General features: G+C 43.6%; 1 protein-coding gene across 1 annotated transcript in view; it reads right to left on the bottom strand.

The window, feature by feature from the left end:
• The window catches only part of SLC16A2 (solute carrier family 16 member 2), a 96,285-nt gene that overhangs the window by 4,043 nt on the left and 67,767 nt on the right, over positions 1–24,475 (bottom strand). The window contains exons 2-3 of the mRNA XM_035113528.3: positions 11,347–11,491; positions 1,622–2,084 (exon numbers count right to left, since the gene is read on the bottom strand). Of these exons, the coding sequence (XP_034969419.1) occupies positions 1,622–2,084; positions 11,347–11,491 (608 nt within the window). The remainder of the gene's footprint in view (positions 1–1,621; positions 2,085–11,346; positions 11,492–24,475) is intronic.

The raw sequence follows: 24,475 nt of genomic DNA, 5'->3' as shown, positions 1-24,475 counted from the left end.
CACTGAAGGGGATCTTGAAGGGATTCTGAAAGACTTTTGATGCCCTACTCAGTTGCCCAGTACACAATCCTGGGATTCCACACCAGAGTGATAGGAAGGGCAGCAAAGTCCTTGCATGGCTGTTTGGTTGGGGCTGATGGGAGTTGCAGCCCAAAACATCTGGAAGGCATCTGCTTTGGAAAGGCTTAAAAGACAAGCTTGTTTCTAACCAACCACTTTAATGGCAAAAAAGCAGAAATTTCACTTTAAAAATGGATGACAATGCCTAGGATATAGTGCTCAATCCTATTGAAGAAGTATTTTCAGTTGCCGTGATTAGAATAGAATAAATAAATAGAATAGAATAAATATTTATTGTCATTGTCCCCTTGCGGGAACAACGCAATTTCTCGGTTGCTATATCAACTCAACTCAAATAAGACACTCCACATATATTAAAATACTAATAAGCGCAATACAATACAGAACAATATAACAAATAAATAAGATGACTTCAAATCTCACATCACTGAATAAATTAACCTCCAGCAGCAGGAGAACAGCAACACCCAAAACAAGTACAGAGCAGGTGAAACTGCTCCCCCTGAAATTAGAGGAGAGGTGCTGGACCATTCTTGGAGGACCCTGGACTCACCTACCACAACTTTACAGCAGCTGGCCTTAATGCCAGACTCCTGGGTGGGGTGGGGAGATTTAAAAGAAGAAAAATGGGTTAATGTGAGTGATTTTGGGGCTAGGGAGGATATTGTTGCTGTTACTATTTATTGCATTTATATCCACCTTTTCTTCCAAGGAGTTTAAAGCAGCTTACATGGTTCTCCCCCCTCATTTAAACTCCACAACAACCCTGTGACGTAGGTTAGGCTGAGGTACAGTGACTGGTCCAAGGTCACCCAGTGAGATTCATGGCTCTGTGGGGATTCAAACCCTGGTCTCCCAGGTCCTAGTCCAACACTCTTGGTGTTGAGTTTTTATTTTTATCTGCTAGTCAGTAGGTTGGAGTCTTGTTTTGTTTACTGTTAACATGCTGTCAAAGTATTCTAGCACTGTTATGGGGGAGGCTGGTGCTGTTGTTGCTTGTTCTTCTTTTCCTGATATGTTGTATAAGTTTAGCAAGCAAACAAATGGGAAAGATGATATCTGCTTTGTGACTTACAGCATCTCATGTCACTCAGCACTAAGCAAAGAGAACTGTTTTCCTTCACTTTAACTACAGTGCTGGATCCATTGATGAGGCAGCAGAATGCTCTCAAGATGTTGAGTTTCAGGATAGCTCTTATGTTTCCAACTTGGCTGACTTTCAATGAACTATTTTTGGTGGCTTGTAATAACAGGGAAGTCTCTCAAGCACTGGCATGCAATAAAGAATCTGTGTAACCCGCAATTGTAATTATGAAATTTCCCTCAGTGGCAATGTACCAATTTTACAGTCTCACCAGGTAGGAGGAAAGTCAGCCAATCCGAATTAGTCTCACAATCTTCCCTCCTGCTCAGATTGGCTGTGTTCCTGTGGAGCTTCCTCATCAAAAACTAATCACACTGGCATCTGAACCACCTTCACCATCCCTCACTCCCTTATATCAACCTTTCCCGGCCCCCAACTGTCTCCTCCTCCTCTCACCAGATGCATGTAAGGTACAAAGTACCCCAGAACGGCAGTCGCAATCCCAAAAGCCCAGATCCGGTAGGTCTTTTTCCTGAAGACCCTCAGGCTGAAATACTTCCGCATCTGCGATGCACACTGCTGCCGCCAGCTCCGGCTGTCTAGCTTCACGTGCTCCACATCGTGGGGGTCAGAGGTCGAAGGGAACATGGGGCGGAAAGTTAGGGACAAGAAGATCTGGACGAGCATAAAGGCGCTGAGAACTTGGAAAGTGTGGGCCAGCCCAATGGCCCTTCCAACAATCTTCAAGAGGAAGGGAAGGCCCATGGAGAAGACGCAGCTGCCAGCCGTCACCAGGCCATTAGCCAAGCCTAGGCGCCGCTTGAAGTAGTGACCAAGGATGACCAGAGATGGCTGGAAGGCAAAGGAGCTGCCACAGCCGAAGAGGATTCCGTAAGTGAAATAACGGACTTCAAGAGACCTGTTGGAAACAAATAAACAACAGTTACTTTCCATCATCGGCACCGTCATGTCGTAGTTCTCACGCCATCTGATGAAGCCTATTTTATTCTGACAGGCCTTTAGGAACTGACTGTTATTTTTTAAAGAAAGGGCTTTCAATAGTGCTGTGCTGTTTTTATTATCTGTATTCTAATATATTTGATTTTAATATTGTTTTAATCCTGTTAGGGTTCAATTATCTTTCAATTATTATCTTTTATATGTTTTCAGCTTTTCTGTAATTTATCTGTTTTGTCTGAATTTGTGTAAGCTGCCTTGAGTTTGGGGGAAAACGAGGGTTGTTGTTGGGGAAAGGAGGGATGTTGTTGTTGTTGTTGTTGTTGTTGTTGTTGTTGTTGTTGTTGTTGTTGTTTACCCACTCCTCACCCCAAGGTCTCAGGGTGAGTTACAACAATTAAAACACAACATTAAAAAAACTATTTCAAATGACTTGCAATCATAGAAATAAAGGGGGGACTAAAAACATACACCTCACATGTACAAAGCCAGGGCAAAAAGGTGTGTCTTCAGCATTCGTCGAAAGCTCTACAATGAGGGTTTCAGATGCACCTCAGGTAGGTGGGGACATCTTTAAACTTACTAAACCTAAGTTTAACAACTTAGGTTTAGTAAACTTAATCAAAGTAAAAGGAAAATAGGGAATATCAGATAAGCACATTAAAAACAGATTCAAGGATACAGTACTGTATCATAAAAGGGCTCTTCTCAAACATACCATCTTAATCTAAGCTGAACACACACCCTAAAGGAAAGAAGAGCACCTCATCCAGCCAATGATGTTACTCAAATGCCCAGGGGAGCAAAAATTTATTTGCCTGGTGCTGAAAAGATGAGGAAGTTGGCACCAGGCAGGGCTCCCCGAGGAGAGTATTCTATAGACTGGGGTAGCTGTTGTGGTGCTACGACAGAAATCTGAGTTTATCTCTGACATCAGACTCATCCTGCTCTGGTCCACAGAGCCTTCCTCTTTTATGTAGACATATCTGCACTACAACACTGGGAGTTATAGTTTGGTAAACTGTTGTGTTGAGAATCCCTAATCTCTAATCTTCGCTCCCCCCCACAGCTCTTGATGCAGAACTACAGATACCAGGATTACCTGCGGAGAAGGAATGGCTATTCAGTCAGCTTGCAGTGCAGGAATGGAGCAGGGCAATGGCAGCCCTGCTTGCAAGCACCTCAGAGGTTAGCAATCTCTACCAGCATCACTCCAATACTTTCAACTACTAAGACTTTTAAAAAAAAGTAATAACAAGATGGCTGCCAGAAGGAGATGCCATTCATCTCAGAAGGATAACCATACAGCTTCATCCGCTCTGCATTTCAGCAGAAGGCTGAACAAAGTCCTGTCTGTTGATCTTGTAATGTACTGTGGAAGGAAATTGGCTTAAAAAAAACATCTTATTCTTTTCTAAAAACAGAACATTCATAAATTGCTCCTAATAAGGCAGGTATAGGTGGTCCTCCCACAAGAAATGAGGCAAGAGGAAATTAATAAAATGTTTATGAGGGTATCATTTATTCCATGACATGCCTTTCTCCTTGGCTACTCAAGCACAAAGAGACACACAATTTCTACCTGATGCTATTCAAAGGCTGTCCTGAAAGCCAATTTTCAGTTCTTCCAGAACCACATCAGAGACACCTTGGGAGAAGCACAACATCAGAGCCACTAAAAACTTCAGCGCTCAGCTACTTCAAAGGCGAAACTCTTCTCTGGACTATAAAAATGCAAACTGTACTGTGCCAATGTGCAGAGATGGAGAACAGATCCCAGAACAGATTCAGATCTCCACTCACTTCTTCCCTCACAGCTCAGCTTTCAAAAATGAAAGTTTTCAAGGCTAGCTGAAATGAAGTCAACGCCCCGTATCAGAATCAAGCAAAGCACAGATTTTAGGCTCATTGGGAAGGATGCCCTCCATGCCACTCCTCCTTCAGTGAGTCTACCTCCTCATTGCAGCAGGTTCTTAGCAGACCCCCCTGCTGTGGTGCAGGTGTTTGGCAGATTCTCAAATATTCTGTGCAACCCTCGGCAAAATTCTGTGCAGTCCTTGATCTATTGGCCCTTTGGGAAAGTGTCTTCCAAGTAAATGATTTTGCTTAGTTTTCTTGAGATGACAAAGCCATAGCTAAGCCTAATTTGCCATCTCAGAACATGATCTGAATCCCCTGACAAAGCAGCACAAGTCTGTTGACCATGGGGTATGTGTATTCTTTTTCTTTTTCTTATTACCTGCCCTTCCCAGGGTGGGTTGCAGTAATTAAGGCACAATACTACTATTAAAAACAAAACTACACATTATTAAAAAAACAGTTTAAAACAACTTAAAATTATAAGTTGGTCCCTAAAAAGATGTATCTCGAGTGTCAAAAGTCTGAGTGAAGAGATGCGTCTTCAGCATCGTTTGGAAGCTGTATAATGAGGGGGCCAGATGCACCTTCACGAGTTCCACAGTTGAGGAGCTGCCATGGAAAATGCACTCTCCTGGGCCACAAAACACAGAGCCTCCAAGTGTCCCTGTTTTCCAGGGACAGTCCCATATTTACAGAGGATGCCACACTTCTGATTTGATCCCAGAATGTCCCACTTTTCCTTAGGACGTCCCTATTTTCATTGGGAAAATGTTAGAGGGTTTGGAGTTATGCAACCCCTGATCCAAGGAAATAAGTGACATACAACCTTTAGAAGACACTTGAAGGCAATGCTGCACAGGGAAGTTTGTTTATGTTTAATGTTTTATCATGTTTTTATATATGTTAGAAGTCGCCCAGAGTGGCTGGGGCAACCCAGTCAGATGGGCAGGGTACAACAACAACAACAACAACAACAACAACAACAACAACAACACATTCCTATTTTCATTGGAGAAATGTTGGAGGGCATGCAAACACATTCAAACTTCTGAGGGTGGAGGAACTACCAAGAATTGGGGGAGTATTGTACAGAAAGGGGTATTGCACACTGAGGTGTCATCTCATTCCATGTCATCCATTTACAACTCCATGCCATCTCAAAGGGTATCAAGGAACAGGTATCATAGCTGAGTTGCAACACACATAAATACTAGGTCCAATTCTTAGCACCTTTAGTTACAAAAAGGCCACCACTCATGTGACAGGGCTGAAACGGACCCTTCTTGAGGCACTGGAGAAACTGCTGTCCATCAGGACCAGACAATACTTGGCTAGATGAACTAAATTGGCAACTTTCTGTGTTAAAAATTAACCCCCACTTTCAAAGATGTTTGGCCTGCAAATGTTTTGGGCCAGTCATACTGCCTTGTAGCCAATCAGTACACATTCTAAAACTTCCCAATAAATAAATAAAATATTCTGGGGGGGGGGGGGTTGGCCCACTTTTTTGTGCTGCGGTCCCTCTTGATAGCAATAATGTGGTAGCATTAGGGAAACATTGCAGAACAAGTAATAAAGCAGAACAAATTCACCATTAATGCACTATTGTGTCAAGAATTGTGCAGCAGAAAGCAGCTGCAGTACTGACAACAGTGTGGAGGAGTCCTCTGCCTGGCCCTCATGTTTAGATTATCTCTCCAATACAGTCGTACCTTGGAAGTCGAATGGAATCTGTTCCGGAATTCCGTTCAACTTCCAAAGCAGGGCTTCTGATTGGCTGCAGGAAGCTCCTGCAGTCAATCGGAAGCCGCGGAAGTCCCATCGGATGTTCAGCTTCTAAAAGAACGTTCGAAAACCAGAACAGTCACTTCCGGGTTTCAATCATTTGGGAGCCAAAACGTTTGAGAACTAGGCTGTTTGAAAACCAAGGTAAGGTAAAGGTAAAGGGACCCCTGACCATTAGGTCCAGTCGTGACCGACTCTGGGGTTGCGCGCTCATCTCACGTTATTGGCTAAGGGAACTGGCATACAGCTTCCAGGTCATGTGACCAGCATGACAAAGCCGCTTCTGGTGAACCAGAGCAGCACATGGAAATGCCGTTTACCTTCCCGCTGTTGTTGTTGTTGTTTAGTCGTTTAGTCGTGTCCGACTCTTCGTGACCCCATGGACCATAGCACGCCAGGCACTCCTGTCTTGCACTGCCTCCCGCAGTTTGGTCAAACTCATGTTCGTAGCTTCGAGAACACTGTCCAACCATCTTGTCCTCTGTCGTCCCCTTCTCCTAGTGCCCTCCATCTTTCCCAACATCAGGGTCTTTTCCAAGGTAGCGGTACCTATTTATCTACTTACACTTTGACGTGCTTTCGAACTGCTAGGTTGGCAGGAGCTGGGACCGAGCAACAGGAGCTCACCCTGTCGCTGGGATTTGAACCACCGACCTCTGATCGGCAAGCCCTAGGCTCTGTGGTTTAACCCACAGCGCCATCTGCGTCCAGGTACGACTGAACTTTTAAGGCTTAAGTTGGGCAATATCGCCTGCTTTCTCTTCTGGAGCTGAATACTGGATGGGATGGAGCCAAAGCTGTGGCATTTTAATCTTGATTATTTTAGTGGGACACTTTAAACATGTCTTAATTTTTTTATTCACCTTTTTTTAAAAAAATACCACTTGTTTACAATAAGTGCTTAGCTCTCTTGCTTGAAGTGAGTGGAGTTGAAAATGAAATCTGAATTTAATACAAGCCAATACAATGAAGTCAACATTTACATAATCTCTTAACAGTGCCTAATTATGGCTGGATTGTATCCAGAGATTTTAAGAAAGTGTACGATGTTACATAAAAGTGGTATGTCATAACAACATGATTTATTTCCATTATTTTCCAGCAGTTTTTGGTGTTGTTGTTGTTTTAAACTTGAGGATTCTGGTCATAGCCTATAATTTGAAGCTTGGCTGGAGTAGTTACAGGTTATAAAGGACAAATGGAATGGAATTCTTGGCCGCCCAATGATGCTTCAAAGCTAGAGGAAGACTGAATGGTTTCAATTGTGCTGGCCTGGAAATCTGTTGAAAATCTAACCTGCAACTTGCAGCAAGCATGAAAGCCTCAGACATTTTGAAACCCTAAAAATAAACAGAATAACTCTGTGTTTTGGTCGGAACAGCACATTGCTGAGGGGAAAATAAGAATTTTATGGCAATAATGCATTCTTTGCTAAAAAAAACCATTCAACATCCTGATGTTTCCTTTTAGTATGCATAGCCAAGCAAAGCTTGCAAGGGCCATTTGTCATTGTGTTCTGGCTAACATAAAAACACAAACCTCCTCTGCTTTTTAATGTTAATGTTGCGTTTAGCAGTTATTAATTACTTTAGTGTGGTGGAAAAAAATCTTCTTTTGAAAGCTGAAGGATGTTACCATCTGGGCTATAGTTCAGAGGAGATGGCCTATTTTCAAGTAGGCAGAAGGCTATTATTTGCTCTGATTGAGCACTGAAGAGCAGGTTTTCCCTGAGAAAGGAGCGGGGCAAGGGGAAAACCACTTGGACCCCAGCTTTCAGGGCAGAGGATAAGTAAGTATGGACAATCCCTGAAAGGACCCAACAGCTTTCAGAATATGCTCATCTTGCTTCAGTCGAACTTGGTGGTGGGCCCAAATCCCTCTAGCATTCAACTGGCACTAAAACCTTAAACCAGGACAACCACCATGATGGTCCTCTCTAAATGTTTTGAACTACCACGGTCATAATCTTCAACCAGCATGGTCAATGGCCAAGGATGATGAGAGTTATAGGCCACGACATCTGAAGAGCAGCACCATAGTGGTTGAAATGCTCTACAAGGCATGGGAAAAGTTTTATGTCACTAAACATTTGAACATAGGTGGCTGAGTGCTTGTAAATTTCAAAGCAAAATGAGGCTGACTGAAAGTTTCTGCATACTCAGAGGACTCCCTAGGCATGCAGATTTAATTTAAATAGTAAGAGAATATTACTTGGAGAAAAGATTACTGCAATGTGTTTTAAGTGGGGCTTCCCTTATGCTTGACCAGGAGCTGTAGTTATTGCAGAATGCTGCAGCACAAGTGCTGACAGGAGTTGAGGCCTTGTCAGTATACAGCATCTGTGCTCAGAGATCTGCACTGGCTGCTAATCAGCTACCAGGCCAAGTTCAAGATGTTACTATCAGCATAAAGGTAAAGGTAAAGGGGCCCCTGGCCATCAGGTCCAGTCGTGTCCGACTCTGGGGTTGCGGCGCTCATCTCGCTCTATAGGCCGAGGGAGCCGACGTTTGTCCGCAGACAGCTTCCGGGTCATGTGGGCAGCATGACAAAGCTGCTTCTGGTGAACCAGAGCAGCACACGGAAACACCGTTTACCTTCCCGCCGGAGCAGTCCTTATTTATCTACTTGCACTTTGATGTGCTAGGTTGGCAGGAGCTAGGACCGAGCAACGGGAGCTCACCCCATTGCAGGGATCAGCATATAAAGCCCCTAACAACTTGAGACCAGTTTACCTGCGAGATCACCTTACCCCAACCACTTCCATATGTGGTATTGGCACTATTTCAGGTGCCCAATACAAACCCACATTTGTATGAACTCCATCATTTAGTGTGGCAGCACCTACACTTTGGAACTCCCTGCCTATTGATACCAGGCAGGCACTGTACTATTTGCGGCACCTGCTAAAAACGTTTTTGTTTAGACAAGCCTATCCAGATGTTTAGAAAGCCAGTGCGAGTTTTAATCTGTGTTTAGTCTATTGTTATTGTAACCTTTCAAGAGTCTTAAATTATTGTTGTTATTTCCCCCCATAGTGATAATTTTATTGTTTTATCTTTTTGTAAACTGATTTGAGGGACATTGGTGTTTTTTTACAATCAAGTATAAATTCCATGGAGAAATAAATAAATGTGATTTATTTTTAAAAAATGAATATCTAAATGGCCAAGCAAGCTTCTGAAAGCATAGGACATAAAAGCAAGAAAGGCAACTCCTCACTGCATGAAGAGGGAACTTTTTGGGTTCACACTGAATGTCAATGACAGGAAGTTCTGTTCTTGAGGCTGCCTTTGATTTGGGGGAGATGGGATCCATATGACTTGCCCAACCACTTCGTTAAAATCCTGGACTCACGTAAGAGCTAAGAATGGAAAAGCAGAACCAGATCCTGTAGAAGTAATCCTCTCCTATAGCAATGCAAACTATTACAACAAACTTTGCTACCTTCCTTGTTGGGACACATAATACTTATATTGGAAATAGTGGGGGCCACCTTATTTATTTGATGTGCATTGTCGCTCCTTTCTTGTTACTTTATCTCCTATTAGGTATACTATTTTATTTACTTCCAGGATTTTATATGTTTTGTTCTCTCTTTGTTCTACATTTTGAATCTTCTATTGCATTATGTGAAAAACCAATAAAATTAAAGAAGTTAACGGACATGACTGACTAGGTTTATCCATTTCAGTGGGTTTCCTCTGAATAGGACTTCATTGAAACAACCAAAGTGTTTACAGTTAGGCGGGCTGTGAAAGCCTAAGAATTACGTTTATGGCTGAAGGACACTGAGAGTCAGCTGGGGTTGGGTAAATGAGGAGAAGGGGAAGAGAGAACTAGGCTGGCTGAGCCTAATAATACCCTGGGGTTGAGCAGTAGGGTTGTGAAGGGAATGTGTACGTGATGAGGCTGAAATGTATCCTTTCCTCTTGCATCTTAGTAGCAACAATACTGTAAACCCAAATATCTGGCAGACAGCTTGGATCCTGAGCCGTTTTGTACTATACCGCACAGCACCAAGGGTGGATGGGGTGCAGGAGGAGCTTGGATGAGGTGAGAAGAGGGGAAAGGTGCCCTTTGCAAGTCTCTAAAATAACTAGAAGGCTCCATGTTTCAGGCTGGCTAGAGCCAGGTATCACAGGAGGGCAATAGGCTGAGCTTCTTGAATGTGCAATGTTCTGCAACTGCATGCCCCTCTGAAGGTTGTCAACAGAATCAGGCACTTCAGATGGTTGCTTGCATGCATGGAAAGGACCACCTAAGATGCATGCCACAAACTGGCTTTTTCTAGCATTATCCCATAAGAAACAGCTGCTGAATTGGGCCAATGGATCATCTAGCCCCAGCATTGCACTCACAGTGGCTAACCAGATTCTTGTGAGAAACCCGCAAGCAGGACCCAAGCACAAGGGCACTCTCCTGTCCTGTGGTTTCCAGAAACTGCTATTCAGAAGGATAATGCCTCCAATCATGGAAGGCAGAGCATAGCCCTGTTTAGGGAAGTTTTTAATATTTGAAGTTTTATTCTGTTTTTAATGTTCTGTTGAAAGCTGTCCAGAATGGCTGGGGAAACTCAGCCAGATGGGCAGGGTAGAATTAAATTATTATTATTATTATTAATTATTATCATCATCATCATCATCATCATCATCATCATTATTATTTTTTAAAAATAGTTTTTATTATTTAAAATCAACAAAGCAACAAATACACACTTACATATAAAAAGGAATAATAAGGTGGGGAGAGTAATAAGGGATGGGAAAAAGAATCAACAATACAATAAAGAAGATCAATAAAAAAGAAGAAAAAAGAAAAAGAAAAAAGAGAAAGAAAAAAGAGGGCAAAAGAAACCCTTATTCTTCCAATATTTCGTCAAAACTTATCCTCACAGGTTTATAGAACAAATAAGAATACAAAACAAATACACTCATCACATCTACATATAGATGTGGAAGTATCATTATTATTATTATCATTACTCTCAAAGGGAAAGTTTGCTTCAGGTTAAGTACGCTTCAGTTTAAGTACTCCACGGACCGTCTGGAATGGATTAATCCACTTTCCATTACTTTCAATGGGAAAGTTTGCTTCAGGTTAAGTACGCTTCAGTTTAAGTACTCCACGGACCGTCTGGAACGGATTAATCCACTTTCCATTACTTTCAGTGGGAAAGCTCGCTTCAGGTTAAGTGTGCTTCAGTTTAAGTACTCCGTGGACCCGTCTGGAACAGATTAATCCACTTTCCACTACTTTCACTGGGAAAGTTCGCTTCAGGTTAAGTACGCTTCAGGTTAAGTACAGACTTCCGGAACCAATTGTGTTTGTAAACCGAGGTACCACTGTATTCTCCATGAATGAAGACCTCTGCATTGCAAGTGGACCTCTGCAGCTGAACTGAAGTGACAATCAGGAAGAGAAAAACACAGTGCAGGATCTGGGTCCTCCTCCTCCTCCTCCTCCGTTAAAACATTAATTGCCTTGGTTTGGTAACAGAGTATAAGAAGAGCCCTAAAGCACAATTCACACCAGACATTAATGCTGGACAGTGATGCAGGATCAAAATTCTGAAGACTTACTTGGTGAAGGAGCTGGAGAAGAGCCCTATGAAGGCGATGGCTGCTCCCGAGGCAGCCGTCGTCCTGCAGCCGATCCTGTCGGTGAAGATGCTCACAATAGGAGAGCAGAAGAATATCATCCCCATGCCCAAGGATCCAACCCAGGCTGCAGATGGGAAAAGAGAGATGGGAGGAGAGGAAGGTGAGAACGGCACCTGGTAAAAGCAAGGTCCAACTGGGCATCAATGGCAGTAAATAAGCCAAGGTGCAGTTAAGTTCTTTTAGACTCTAGACCAGTGACGGGTAACATTTTTTTCCTCCCAAGAGTCACTTTCCCTTCTGGGGAGGCTTCCCAGAGGTGGGCAGGGCCAGGCACAAAAATGGGTGGAGCAACTTGCAGGAAAAGCAGAAAATGCTACCTTTCTGCAGGAGGCTTTCTACACATAAAATCCTCTCTACCAGTATCCTTTATCCAGACAAACAAGAGGCATTAGTATCAGGCAGAAGTTCATGCTCTGAGGACTTCAAGACTGGATTACTGCAATGTGTTCCTCATGGGGCTTCCCTTGCACTTGGACCTGGAAGCTGTGGTTAGTGCAGAATACTGCAGCACGATTGCTGACAGGAGTGAGACCTTGCCAGCATATAACACCTGTGCTCAGAGACTTGCCCTGGTTGCCAATTTTCTGCCCGTCCGAGTTCAAAACGTTAACTAATAGTATACAAAGCTCTTCACAACTTGGGACCAGCTTCCCTGAGATGCCTTATCCCATATATGCCCAGTTGACCACTTTGACCCATAAAACTGGTCCTGGTCCAAGTGCTACATATTAATCATTCCGTATTTGTAAGAACTCAATATTTTAATGTGGCAGCACTCATGTTTTAGCTTATCATTGATTTTAATTATTATTTTTTATGTCTTAAATAGTTATTTTTGACTGCTTTTATGGAAAAATGTTTGTTGTTTTGTTCTTTTCATAAATTGCCTTGAGTTTTTTGAGTTTAATTTTTTTTTTACAATCAAGCTGCAAATAAATTTTATGAAATTCTTTTTTCCCAAATAATTTTTTGGGGAAACTTTTTCATCATACAATGCAATAAAAACATATTAATCTAAAAGAAAAAAGAAAAAGAGTGAAGAAAATTCAAAGCCCACTTTGAAAGTTAGATCTTAATCCTTGTCTCACACAGAAGGGGGTGGACCCAATTGGTTAGAATGTGATGCTGATAACGCCAAGGTTGCAGGTTCGATCCCTGTATGGGACAGTAACATATTCCTGCATTACAGAGGGTTGGACTGGATGATCCTCAGGGTCCCTTCCAGCTCTACAATTCTATGATCCTATGACCCTCCTAGCTCTCACCTGGGAATTTCCCTTTCTTCTCCCAGCCTCCCACTCTGGGAGATATTCCCTTCCCTGCCTCTTGCACAGGGTCCTTCATCAACCAACCGTCACCTTCATGTGCATACAATCCTTTCAGTTACCCAGAGTAGAGGACACACACACAAGCAAGGGGAACAAAAGAAAGAGAAGAAAGATAAAAGTAATAAAAGAATGAGAACAGAAAAAAGTGAATAGCGAAAGAAAAAGGGCTTCCAATTCTCTTTTTGTCAGTTTGTCTGTTTGTCATAAAAATATTATTCAAAGTATTCAAATTATTCACTCCAGGGTGACATCCAGCTGTTCCTCCACCTGTAAGGTGATATTTTCCCAACCGTCAGGCCCAAACATCTCAAGTTCATTCATTTTCCTTTCCACACAAAATATCTAAAAGGGGTTCCTCGATTGTTATTATCAATTTACGTCAACAAGTATCATCCTCCAGTCCAGCACAATAACTTTACCTCCAATACTTCAACAACCATTCCTCCATGTTGAGAAACAATAAACCCTTCACCTGTGTGAAGATCCTCACAATTTTATCATCAATTGCCACCAACTTTAACATTTTGCTCTCCCTGTTCTGGCAGTTCTTTATCAATAATATATTCTCCAAAGGTTCTGTGTTTTCTTTAACCTCATTTTCCATCCCATCTTTCTCTGGTCCATTTTCATTCACCATCTTATCTATCTCAGCTCTGATCTCTTTTAGCTGCTCATCCAATAGCTGCTACACAATGCTAACAGATGACCCTCAGGATCCCCTTCCAATCTTACAATTCTATGATTCTATGAAATTTCCCTTCTTCACCTCTCTGTTTCTGTTTCTTTCTACCAGAACTACCCCCTAAGATTCAATTTTAAAGCCTGCATGTTGCATTTCTTGTTCCCCTTAAAACCTATATTATGCCTCCTGTGTGAGATATTTTCTCCAGGTGTCCAAAGAAACAGGTTTCTACTTGGTTTCTGGGGTGGTACCTTTGGATATGCTGCCTTGCCTAATAGCTCAGCCTCCCCACCATGGTGCCCTCTAGGTGTTGCTGCACTACAACTCCCAGGCTGGGGCTGGGGCTAACAGGAGGTGGAATCCAAAAACATCTGAAAGGTCACAGGTTGGCAGAGGCTGAACCAGATCAACACACCTAACATCTGAAATGAAAAAGTACTACTAAATCAATTGGAAAAGGGGTCTGACCATGCAGCCTCTGGATGGTCTTGTTGTTCTGTAGTTACGAGTTTCCGTTTGTACTGCACCAATTCAGCAAATGTCTTGGTCTCCCAGTACAGCCAGTCCTCATCATGCCTCAAGATATTCAGAGAACAGTAAGTGCCCAATTAAGAAGGAAGCTAAGATGTCCAGAGTGCTTTCTTCAACCCAACCTTTTCCCAGACACTCAGCATAAAGAAACCTCCCATTGTGAGAGCAGATTATCTTTCCAAATTAATTATATTTTCCCTCCCCAAACCAATTTAGCAAAAGGATTTCCTCTAATAAATTGAAAGCTTTAAAAAAGGACAATAATTGAGACACAGCAGGGGGTCCCTGGGATCGACTTCACTCCAACTGGGCTCCTTTTTGGGCTGGGAAAAATACAACCTGAGAAAGGGCAGACGGGAGGCAAACCTTTACTGCAAGTGGCTCTTTTGGATACAAACAAGGCACACAGTGTAATCAAGTACTCCTAATAGGATTACATGGCTCACTTCCAAAATACTGCAAATAATAGATATATATGAAAAGGTGCAGTTGGGAGTGGGTGGGGGGTGAGGCTGGAAAAAGCAAGATGGAGCTGACTTATTAAACTGGATACTCCCCCCAAAAATGTTCCTGCCTATTGAAACTGCAGCAGTAAAATGTTATATGGTCTCTGTACGGTTTGAAATTCATCCTGTGATGTGGTTGTTAAGTGGGAATTTAGTCCAAGAAACACTGACACAAAAGCTTCTTGAGATATTAAGTTTAATGGACCAGATTCAGAATGCAATTAAGAAGGATTTACACATGAAGAGTTGGACTGAAATTTGGTCACATGGGAGAAGATCCAAAAAAACACGCACACAAAAACCCATTGACCTGGAGTTCAGAAAGTTTTGCTCCCCCCCTTCCCTTAAAGGGGGGGGGAGGCTGTAGAAGAGCTGTTCCTAATCTGGTGATCTCCAGATGTTTCAGGCTGGGGCTGATTGGAGTTATAGTACAGTGGAACCTCGGTTTATGAATTTTCGGTTTACGAACGCTGCGGAGCCATCTGGAACGGATTAATTCATTTTCCATTACTTTCAATGGGAAAGTTCGCTTCAGTTTATGAACGCTTCAGTTTATGAACAGACTTCCGGAACCAATTACACCCATGCTTCAGTTTATGAACGCTTCAGTTTAAGTACTCTGCGGACCCATCTGGAACGGATTAATCCACTTTCCATTACTTTCAATGGGAAAGTTCGCTGCAGTTTATGAACGCTTCAGTTTAAGTACTCCGTGGACTGTCTGGAACAGATTAATCCACTTTCCATTACTTTCAATGGGAAAGTTCACTTCAGTTTATGAACGCTTCAGTTTATGAACAGACTTCCGGAACCAATTGTGTTCATAAACCGAGGTACCACTGTATAAAACAACTGTAGGGCACCAGATTGGGGGTGGCTGTTCTGTTCTTCAGACCTTTAACCTTTAACCCAAACAAGCATTTCGGAACCCATTGCTTAATTTTTTACTGTGTATTCGTATGGTGGTAGTGTTGCTGTTAAAATCAGTCTGTGACCAATTAATGGGTCCCAACCCACCTGCTGAAGACTGGTCTATGACCTCTAATTTGTAGAAGTTGTATTTGCTGGCTGAAACTGATGAAAATTGGGAGGGAAACTCCATTCAACTTTACAATACTGATAGCAGTATTTACCAGGTCATGTCTTCTGCCCAGATTTGTTGTTCAGTGAGGAATGTGTACTTTGGCAAGAAGGATACTCAGAATAATGCAGAGAAGAAATGATGCTTACTGATAACCATGTTAAGTCCGTGTCACACAGAGACTGAAGTTTTTCCATATGATCAGCCATCACAGAAGAAGTCATTTGTTGCTATGCAAACTGTGATGCTTCGAACAAAGCATGACAAGATTAAGTGTTTGGTCCTTTTAACATGGCACAGTTGGCATTTGGTGAGCTTCTGTGCCAGCTGGTCAGTATAATAATACTATCTAAGAACTGGTACCTGGATTTGCTTTCTCTTCCCTTCCCTCTCTGTCCCTTCCCTCTTGCATATCATGCTTTTAGACTATAAGCCTGCAGGCAGAACGGTCTTGTTTTACTTGATTGCACATATGTCACTTTGAGAGACTTTTTGGCTGAAGAATGACTTTTTGGCTAATTTAGAGTCAGAGGTGGCATATTGGAAGATTATAAAATTATACATGACATGGAGTAAGCAGATATAGAAAAGTTTCTCTCTCTCTCTTAATGCTAGAGCTCATGGACAGTCAATGAAGCTGAATGTTTGAAGATCCAGGATACATAAAAGGAAGACCTCCTTCAGGCAGTGCATAGCTAAACTACGGAACTCGCTCCAACAGGAGGCAATGATGGCTACCAACCTAGATCCGTTTAAAAGAGGACTGGGTGCATTCATGGAGGAGAGAGCTATTGATGGCTACTTGCCAGGGCTAGCTGGCCCATCCATGAAGCAAGGTGAGACAACCACCTCAGGCAGCAGTGTCCACATGGGCAGCAGTTCCTGCCAATCTTTCTTCCCTCCTTGTTCCTGATGTAGATCTTCCCTCACCCCTTCTTCCTTGGTGTGAAGGGGATGCCTCAGCTTGGAGGCAGAAATGCCTCTGAATGCTAGTTGCTGGAAACCACGGGAGGGGAGAGGGCTCTTGTGCCCGGGTCCAGGTTTCAGGCTTCTCATGGGCATCTGGTTGGTCACTGTGAGAACAGGATGCTGGACTAGATGGATGGGCCAATGGCCTGATCCAGGAGGCTCCTCTTAAGTCCTTTACTACTGAGTTGAAGTCCTTACCTATAGAATTTCACCATCTCATGTTTATACATGAAACATCTACCTTTCTATTAACAAATTATCCCCGCTCTTTCATAATTATATATATCATTGTTAATTGATTATTATTATTAGTAGTAGTAGCATCGTTATACTTTTCTTTCAGAAAAGAATTCAAGGTGGTATGCACAGAGTTTCTAGGAGGTCTTTTATCCAGGCACTGACCAGACCCAAACCTCCTTATATTCTGCAAGATTCCTGCAGCAGGTGTCTTCAGACCATGCCCCTGCTTAAAGTGGGGGGAATGTTTGACTGTCCAGAGGTTACAGAACTACAATTCCCATCAACCCCACCAAACAAGGTCAATGGCCAAGGAAGATGGGAGATGTCATTCAACAGCATGCAAGGGCCCTAGGTTTCCCCAAACTTGCTGCCCTAGATGAAGGCACAAGCCAGTCTAGTTGCTTGCTGAGATAACTGTATCCAGCAGCTATAGATATTAAGGCTGGATATTTGCAAATGCAGCCATGTAAGTGAGACAAACCATCTATACAATGGATAATTAATTTTTTACTGACTTGTTTTTCCAGGAACAGGAACAAAAAAGGAAATGAAGGAATTGTTTTAAGGCAAAACCTCAAATCTCCTTGGGCATTTTTGCTCAACACTGCTACAAAAACACCACCATTAAAAATTGCCCTCTGTGTTTATTGCAACAAGTCTTTTCATTCATCATAAATTGACCTCTAGAGAAATAGTGGGAAGGCATCTGTTTCTTGGATTAATGGTTTTCCCCTAAGGACAGGGAATGGAGCATGCTCACTGGAGGATCAGCAGGCAAGTGCACGACATCCTGTTGCAGGCCTCATCCATTGTACGAATTTCCCCAACCACTTCCTATCTTGCAATTCCATCAGATGGATGCAGAAATGGGATGAAACAACTGTGAGCGTCAGCTTAGGGTATTACAACTGATGTCAGGGGGAAAGAACTAGAGAAGTGGTTCCCAATGGGAGAGGTTCTACCTTCAGGAGGACCAACTAGAGGGGCACTAAGAGGCAAGGGAGAGGTGGATAAATTAATTAAACTAAATAGTTTTAATCAGATTCTAAATAAATATGCAATTAATTGTTACTGTTTTGAATTTTATTGGGCTATTATCTTCTTTAGTGGGTCAAACAAATCACTATTCTGAATAATACAAGGGAGGGGCCACTGGGGATGTATTTATGGAACTAAGGGGGCAAACATTCCCAAGAAAGTTTGGGAACCACGGACTGGAACAGTTCCCCTGTGCATCACTGCCAAGCTTCTGGAATGCTTTTCTTCTGAACCAGAGGTAGCCTTCTCTTTAACACCTGCGAAAGGTTTACACTGAAAGCCTTACTTCATTCTTACATCTCAGGAGCCAGCCCCATGTAACTGTTCTAAGGATGTCTCCTGATTAGGAGACAAACCCAGAACAGTGATTCAAGCAGAGTTGCAAGGAGGAAACCTCATCTGAGTATGTGTAATTCTGCAAGTAATTTGGGAAGATGAGTAGAGCACATGCTTTGCACATGTGTTCAATCATCAGCATTACAAAGTAAGGCTTTGAGTGAAATAGGGCAGCCAACATGGTGTTCTCCAGATGTTTCAGGAGTAGCCCAGTGAAAACAGCTTTTCCCGGAGCCGTGGAATGTTTTGTGTTTGTTTGGGAAAGAAAATCGGGAGACTGGAGATGGAATGCCCTGAACGGGGGAAACTAGCTAACTGGAATCTTGAACATTTCTTTGCTTCCGTCTGTCTCGAGAGACATCAGAGTGCACCTCTGGGAGTGAAGTCAAACCACTGCATTAGCAGCACCAGTGATCTCCCTGGGATGCAAGCCTGGGCAGTGTATATGGAGGTCCTGGGCTGCCCAGGCAACCAGATTCCCCTCTCGGCCTCACTGATGTGGTCCAAAGAAAAGCAGAGCAATATGTTAGGCATCAATGTGCCTGCAGGAGTTGCCAGAAGGAGGCGTACAAGGCCTCCACTCTGGATTTGCATAGGGTTTACTCCTTAGCCTCTTCTTATCCCGAAAATATCCCGCAAGGCAGAAGAGGTTTAGGACCAGTTTCCCTTTTCCTAGATGAGCTACCTCCCCAGGTTGATGAGTTTCATTTGCCCCTTACTTCCCTCTACATCACGTGCAGAAACCACCTTCTTCACCAGTGGAACCGCTACTGGTCTTGTCTGCTCAATCTGCAGGAACCTGTCTTCACGTGCAAGGGAAGTCCCTAAATCACTGAGGGTTTGAGACCCATCGACTACCCTCACCTGGTTTAGCTGGCCAGTTGAAGCTGTTTCCAGGTGTGGCCGCTTCTAACAGCCACAGGTGAGAGCTGAGTGCAGGGGATCCGAAGTGGACAAACTACCACAGAAGGAACATGATGTGTCCCCCAACAGAGGTATTAGCCCTCTCCTAATACCCCACAAAACCCTGTATGCATACAACCCTGAACAGAAACACTCACCTTAGGAAGGTGAGGACACAGCAAATTTTTGTTGTGGGTCCCACATTCTATAGGGGGAATTACTAGTGTCTAGAAGCAAATTCTAATTTGTTTAGAAAACAGGTTGGCTACAAAGCATTCACTGGGCTTTTGATTTCAATTTTCATACCGTATATAACTTTGTAGAAGGGAGGGAGGGGGCACCCCCGTCATAAGCCAACCAGAGTCCAAGCAGGTCTAGCAAACTACACTCAATGTTCCATTCTTAGGCGTATTACAGCAGATTAAGAAGGAATGTAAAGACCAATAAAAGAGGGTTGTTGTTATTCACTAAAGACTTTTATTACCATCATCAAGCTGTCCACTGGGAGGGGGCAGGAACCAAGAATAGCCAAACTATTTCACAGCATCTCAACAGCACTTTTGCTTATCAAGCATCCTAACTGCCTCTCTGACCCAGGGACTTCAAATGCAAAGAGAGGGAAACATGAGTGATGTGTTGAATTTTTATCCTCAGAGGATGCAACACCCCCCTTTCTATCTCTCACTTGGGGATTTGCCAGGCAAAATAACCTTATGCTAAGCTTTCATCCCAGTCATCTTATCTTATCTAGGCAGGGATCTGCTTAGAGAACAGTGACTGGGGGTTTTCTGGAAGGTCCAGCAGATTCTCCACCTGTGGTGCAAGCCTGACTTGGGGCACATGTCTGCCTATACACTCAGTCTTATTTTTTAAAAGGCTGAAAACATTTTTTTTAAATAGTCACAATGCTACTCCGGGGAATGGGAAGGGGAGGAAACAGCACAGGACCTAGCCAAGTGGCTCTGCCCCAGACAAGGTTGCCCCACAGTTTGAGCTGAACCACACTGCAAACTTGTGGAACTGTGTTTGAGAGCTTGCCCTGAGAAAAGGCTAACTTAAGAAGAGCCCAGCTAGATCAGGCCAGTGGCCCATCTAGTCCAGCATCCTGTTCTCACAGTGACCAACCAGATGCCTGTGAGAAACCTGCAAGCAGGACTCAGGCACAAGAGCACCCTCCCCTCCTCTGGTTTCCAGCAACTAGTACTCAGAAGCATGACTGTGCCCAACTGTGGAGGCAGAGCATAGCCATCCTGGCTAGTGGCCATTGGTAGCCTTATTCTCCATGTAAAGGAGGATTGTGTGCTTGCACCCCAAATTGTGAGTTCACCCAAACCGGCACCGCTGCTTTAAAATATTGTGCCCATCTTTTTTGCCCTACGTCCGAGCAGCAGAAGCACAGAGAGGAGATTGACAGGCATAAACTAAGGTTTTCACTGCACTGTTGTGTGTCTATGCACTGTGCCTATATAAGGGCTGAACTGTGTTGGGTAAGGCACTCTGGTTTGGAGGATGTCAGACCAGACTGACAAGGGTGATGCGTCTGGTCAGGGAGGACTGGCTTTCTGAGCACCCCTATACCTTAAGAATCCAGGGGAAGGCCAGAGCTCATTGATGGAATATATGCTTTGAATGCAGAGGGTCCCAGGCTCAGTCAATGGGATCTCCAGATAGGGCTTGGGCACTCCTCTGCCTTGGACCCTGGAGAGCTACTGCCCATCAGCGTAGATACTGAGCTAGATGGACCAGTGGTCTGATTTAGTATAAGACTGCTTCCTATGAATAGGGAAGGGCCATAGCTCCATGGCAGAGCAGATGCTTTGCATGCAGAAGGTCCCAAGTCTGAACCCCTCCTCAAGGTCTCCCCGGTCCTAGTTCAACACTAGTAATCCAGGTGTAGGGAAACTATGGCCATCCATGGATGACAGCGTCCATCATTCTTGAACTCTAAGCACCACATCACTTGGGCTCTTTAGCCTTAGTGATGGTGAACTCCAAGCAGTTCTCCATCCTGTGGCTATGGCCCTTGGTACATTGGGAATTCACATTTCCAAAGCATATATTGAGGATGCTCAGTTCAGTCGACTACACATAAATTCAACATCCCGTCACCAGGGGTGTGCAAAAAGCACCTTTTCCTATGCCCCAGGGGTTGCTCCTGTAAATGTCAAGTATTTTGATAGGTTGCTTCTGGAAAAGAAATTGCCCTTCCCTCCCTCACTGCAGCCTGCCAAGTCAGGCAGTTTCCTTGGCCAGAGTTTTCTGGCGAGTTGCAAATGTGTGAGGTCAACAATCCCTGTATTTCATTTCCACCATCCCAAGAGACAAATCTGTCTGAAACCATGTTTTCCTAGGAGAGCTCAAATTAGGTATGATGCTGACCTGAATTATGGTTTCTGGTAAAAACTGCTAGCTGACCAAGTTAAAATCTGGTAGTTGTGAAGATAGGTTTGAGGCTTGGAGAGACATGGCAGGCCCACACAGGGTACAAGCTTTTGAGCCACTGGAACTGCAGAGCGACAGATCAAAGCTGCCACACACATCAAGGGTTTGGCTAACATGACTTTCATTCTCAGCACAGGGAATATGTCAATGCAGATTATTGTGTATGGAACAACATCACCTGGATACAATATCTTAGGGCAAACAATATAGTTGCATTTCTCAGACTTTGTTTTTCAGAGGTTTTTTGTGCTTAAATGCAGCAAAAAAGCAACAACTGAGGAGTTTAGTTGCACTTATAAACAATACAGTCATACCTTGGGTTGCATTCGCTGCGGGTTACATACTTTTGAGTTAAGTACTCGGTGGACCCAGAAGTATTTACTTCCAGGCTTCGCCGTGTGCACATGCACAGAAGCGTTCTGTGTGTGCGCAGAAGTGCTCTATTGGCGCTTCGTGCATGCGCTAAAGCGCCGCTCAAGTTGAGTACTTTTCGGGGTGCGGATGGCACCCTGGAACAGATTGTGTACTCAACCCGAGGTACCACTGTACCTTATTATATATATTCTAAGGCTGTAATCCAATTCCATTTACCTGGGAATAAACCCAGTGCTTTCAGTAGGACATACTTCTGAGTCAACATGGGCCAGATTGCAGCCTACTACATTTAAAAAGGTAAAGGGACCCCTGACCGTTAGGTCCAGTCGCGAATGACTCTGGGGTTGTGACGCTCATCTTGCTTTATTGGCCGAGGGAGCCAGCGTACAGCTTCCAGGCCATGTGGCCAGCATGACTAAGCCGCTTCTGATGAACCAGAGCAGCGCACGGAAACACTTCAATTATTGTGGCACAAACTTTCGAAACTTTAATGAATTAGAACCTAGCATCTGATGAAGAGGATCCTACTCCACAAAAAGCTTATAATGTAACAAATTTGTTAGTCTTTGAGGTGTTGTAAGACTCTATGTTGACTTTTGCTGCAGTGGAGTAATACAACTGTCCTTCTGGATATCAGTTTGGCATCTCCCTTGTAGTCAAACCTTCAGTGGATCAAATATTTTGCTTTGCACACCTAGGTAGCCTTTGTTCTTACTATGTATATAGAAAGAGCTGCCTGTTCTATGCTCATCCCTTTGAACTATGTTTTCCTGACAGGTGTCTCTGCCAATATCCCTGGAGACTCAGCAGTTGTGTAAGTAAGATTTCAATGGATCATCTCCAGTCCCTGCTCTTAAAAGGGGGGGGATTCCAAGCACTTTGCTGGTGGTTGGTTCTGCCTACACAGAACATCCTTCCTTCCACAGATAGCCAATTATTAGTTGGCCAACTCACCATTCCCATGGCCATAACTCATCTGAGGAACAGAACTTTGCTTTTGAACATGGGGTAGGTACAGTCTATGGCAGCCTTCACCAATCTGGTCCCTTGAGAAATTTTGGGACACAGCTGATCAGCAAGCATGGTCAACAGTCAGGGTTGATACGAGCTGTAGTCAAAAATACCTGGAGGGCTTTAGGTTGGGGAACACTGGTCTATGGATTGTTTGAAGCCTAGGGCATGGCCCACTTGAATTCCAATTGATTTGAAACCATTGAAATTAACTGGATTTTAAACTTTAGATGACTTGCGCTTTGCTTTTGGCCAATGGGCCATCCTTAAGGAAGGTACTCCCATGGGCACTGAAGCCACAGCCTTGGTGTTAATAGGAAAGAACCCCTACCCACTGAACCACTGGGTCCACTGAAACTGAATGATTACTCCGTCTTACCCCATCCCCAACAGTTATGTGGAATAACTGTTTTGGGAAGGTGAGTTTTTGACATTGCTGAGTTCCAGCCAACCAGTGCTTTGCCCAGCACAGAACTGGTGGCCCCTGAGTTCAATCCAGGGAAGAACATGGTACATCTGCACAACCTGGGGCAAATGAATTTCCAGAGTGGTCTCGCTTTACTAATTATGTACACACCCCATTAAATGATCAAATCCTACATTTAATTATCTTGCTGCCTGTTGATTCTAATTGCTCTGTAACTCTTTTTAGAAAATACCAAAAGAGAGGGAAATGAATGAAAGACTATGGTAGGAAACTGGGAGGAGTATGTGGTTGTTTTGGTTCTTTGGCAAGATCTTAAGGGATGCTTCCAACATCTCCCAGGACAAGGAAGTAACAGGAAGACCGTATTAGCAACAAGCTTTGAACAGCATGTTAAAAATTCTGTTAGATGAGTTTGCTTAATGGCTTCAAACAGATCCAGCCAATGATAAAAAGTTAGCTGAGTAAAGTAAACTTGGCTGATGTCACAGAGGCACCAGAGCTTCCCTGAAGCTGGGGAAAGAAATGTTCACCCCTGTCTTCAAGCTGGAAGATCCAGGACAGAGAAAAGAAAGTACGTATTTCACACAACATGTGGTTACTATGGCATGGGTAGACAAACTAAGGCCCAGGGCCAGATCCGGCCCAATCGCCTTCTAAATCCAGCCCGCGGACAGTTCGAGAATCAGCATGTTTTTACATTATTAGAATGTATCTTTTTATTTAAAATGAATCTCTGGGTCAGTTGTGGGACCTGCCTGATGTTTCTACATGAGTAGAATGTGTGCTTTGGGTTATTTGTGGGGCAAAGGAATACGTTCTTCTTCTTTTCCCCTCCAAAATATAGTCTGTCCCCCCACAAGGTCTGAGGGACAGTGGACCGGCCCCCTGCTGAAAAAGTTTGCTGACCCCTGGACTATGGAATTTGCTTCCTCCCCCAATGTAGCAGAACAAAACACACGTGATTGGTAGTGAAGTAACCACAAGAGAGGAGAGTTCTGTTTGCAGGTTTCCCACAGGCAACTGACTGGCCATTGTCAGAAGAGGATGCTGAACCAGATGGGCTTCATCCAAGAGGAACTTCTTATGTTCTTATTTGCTCCTTTGCATAAAGTAAAGGTAAAGGTAAAGGACCCCTAGATGGTTAAGTCCAATCGAAGGTGACTATGGGGTTGTGGCACT

This window comes from Zootoca vivipara, chromosome Z2, assembly GCF_965207765.1.
Source record: "Zootoca vivipara chromosome Z2, rZooViv2.hap1.1, whole genome shotgun sequence".
In the NCBI taxonomy this organism is placed as follows: domain Eukaryota; kingdom Metazoa; phylum Chordata; class Lepidosauria; order Squamata; family Lacertidae; genus Zootoca; species Zootoca vivipara.
The sequence above is the reverse complement of the archived record's forward strand: the minus strand, read 5'-3'. Positions and strand labels throughout refer to the sequence as shown.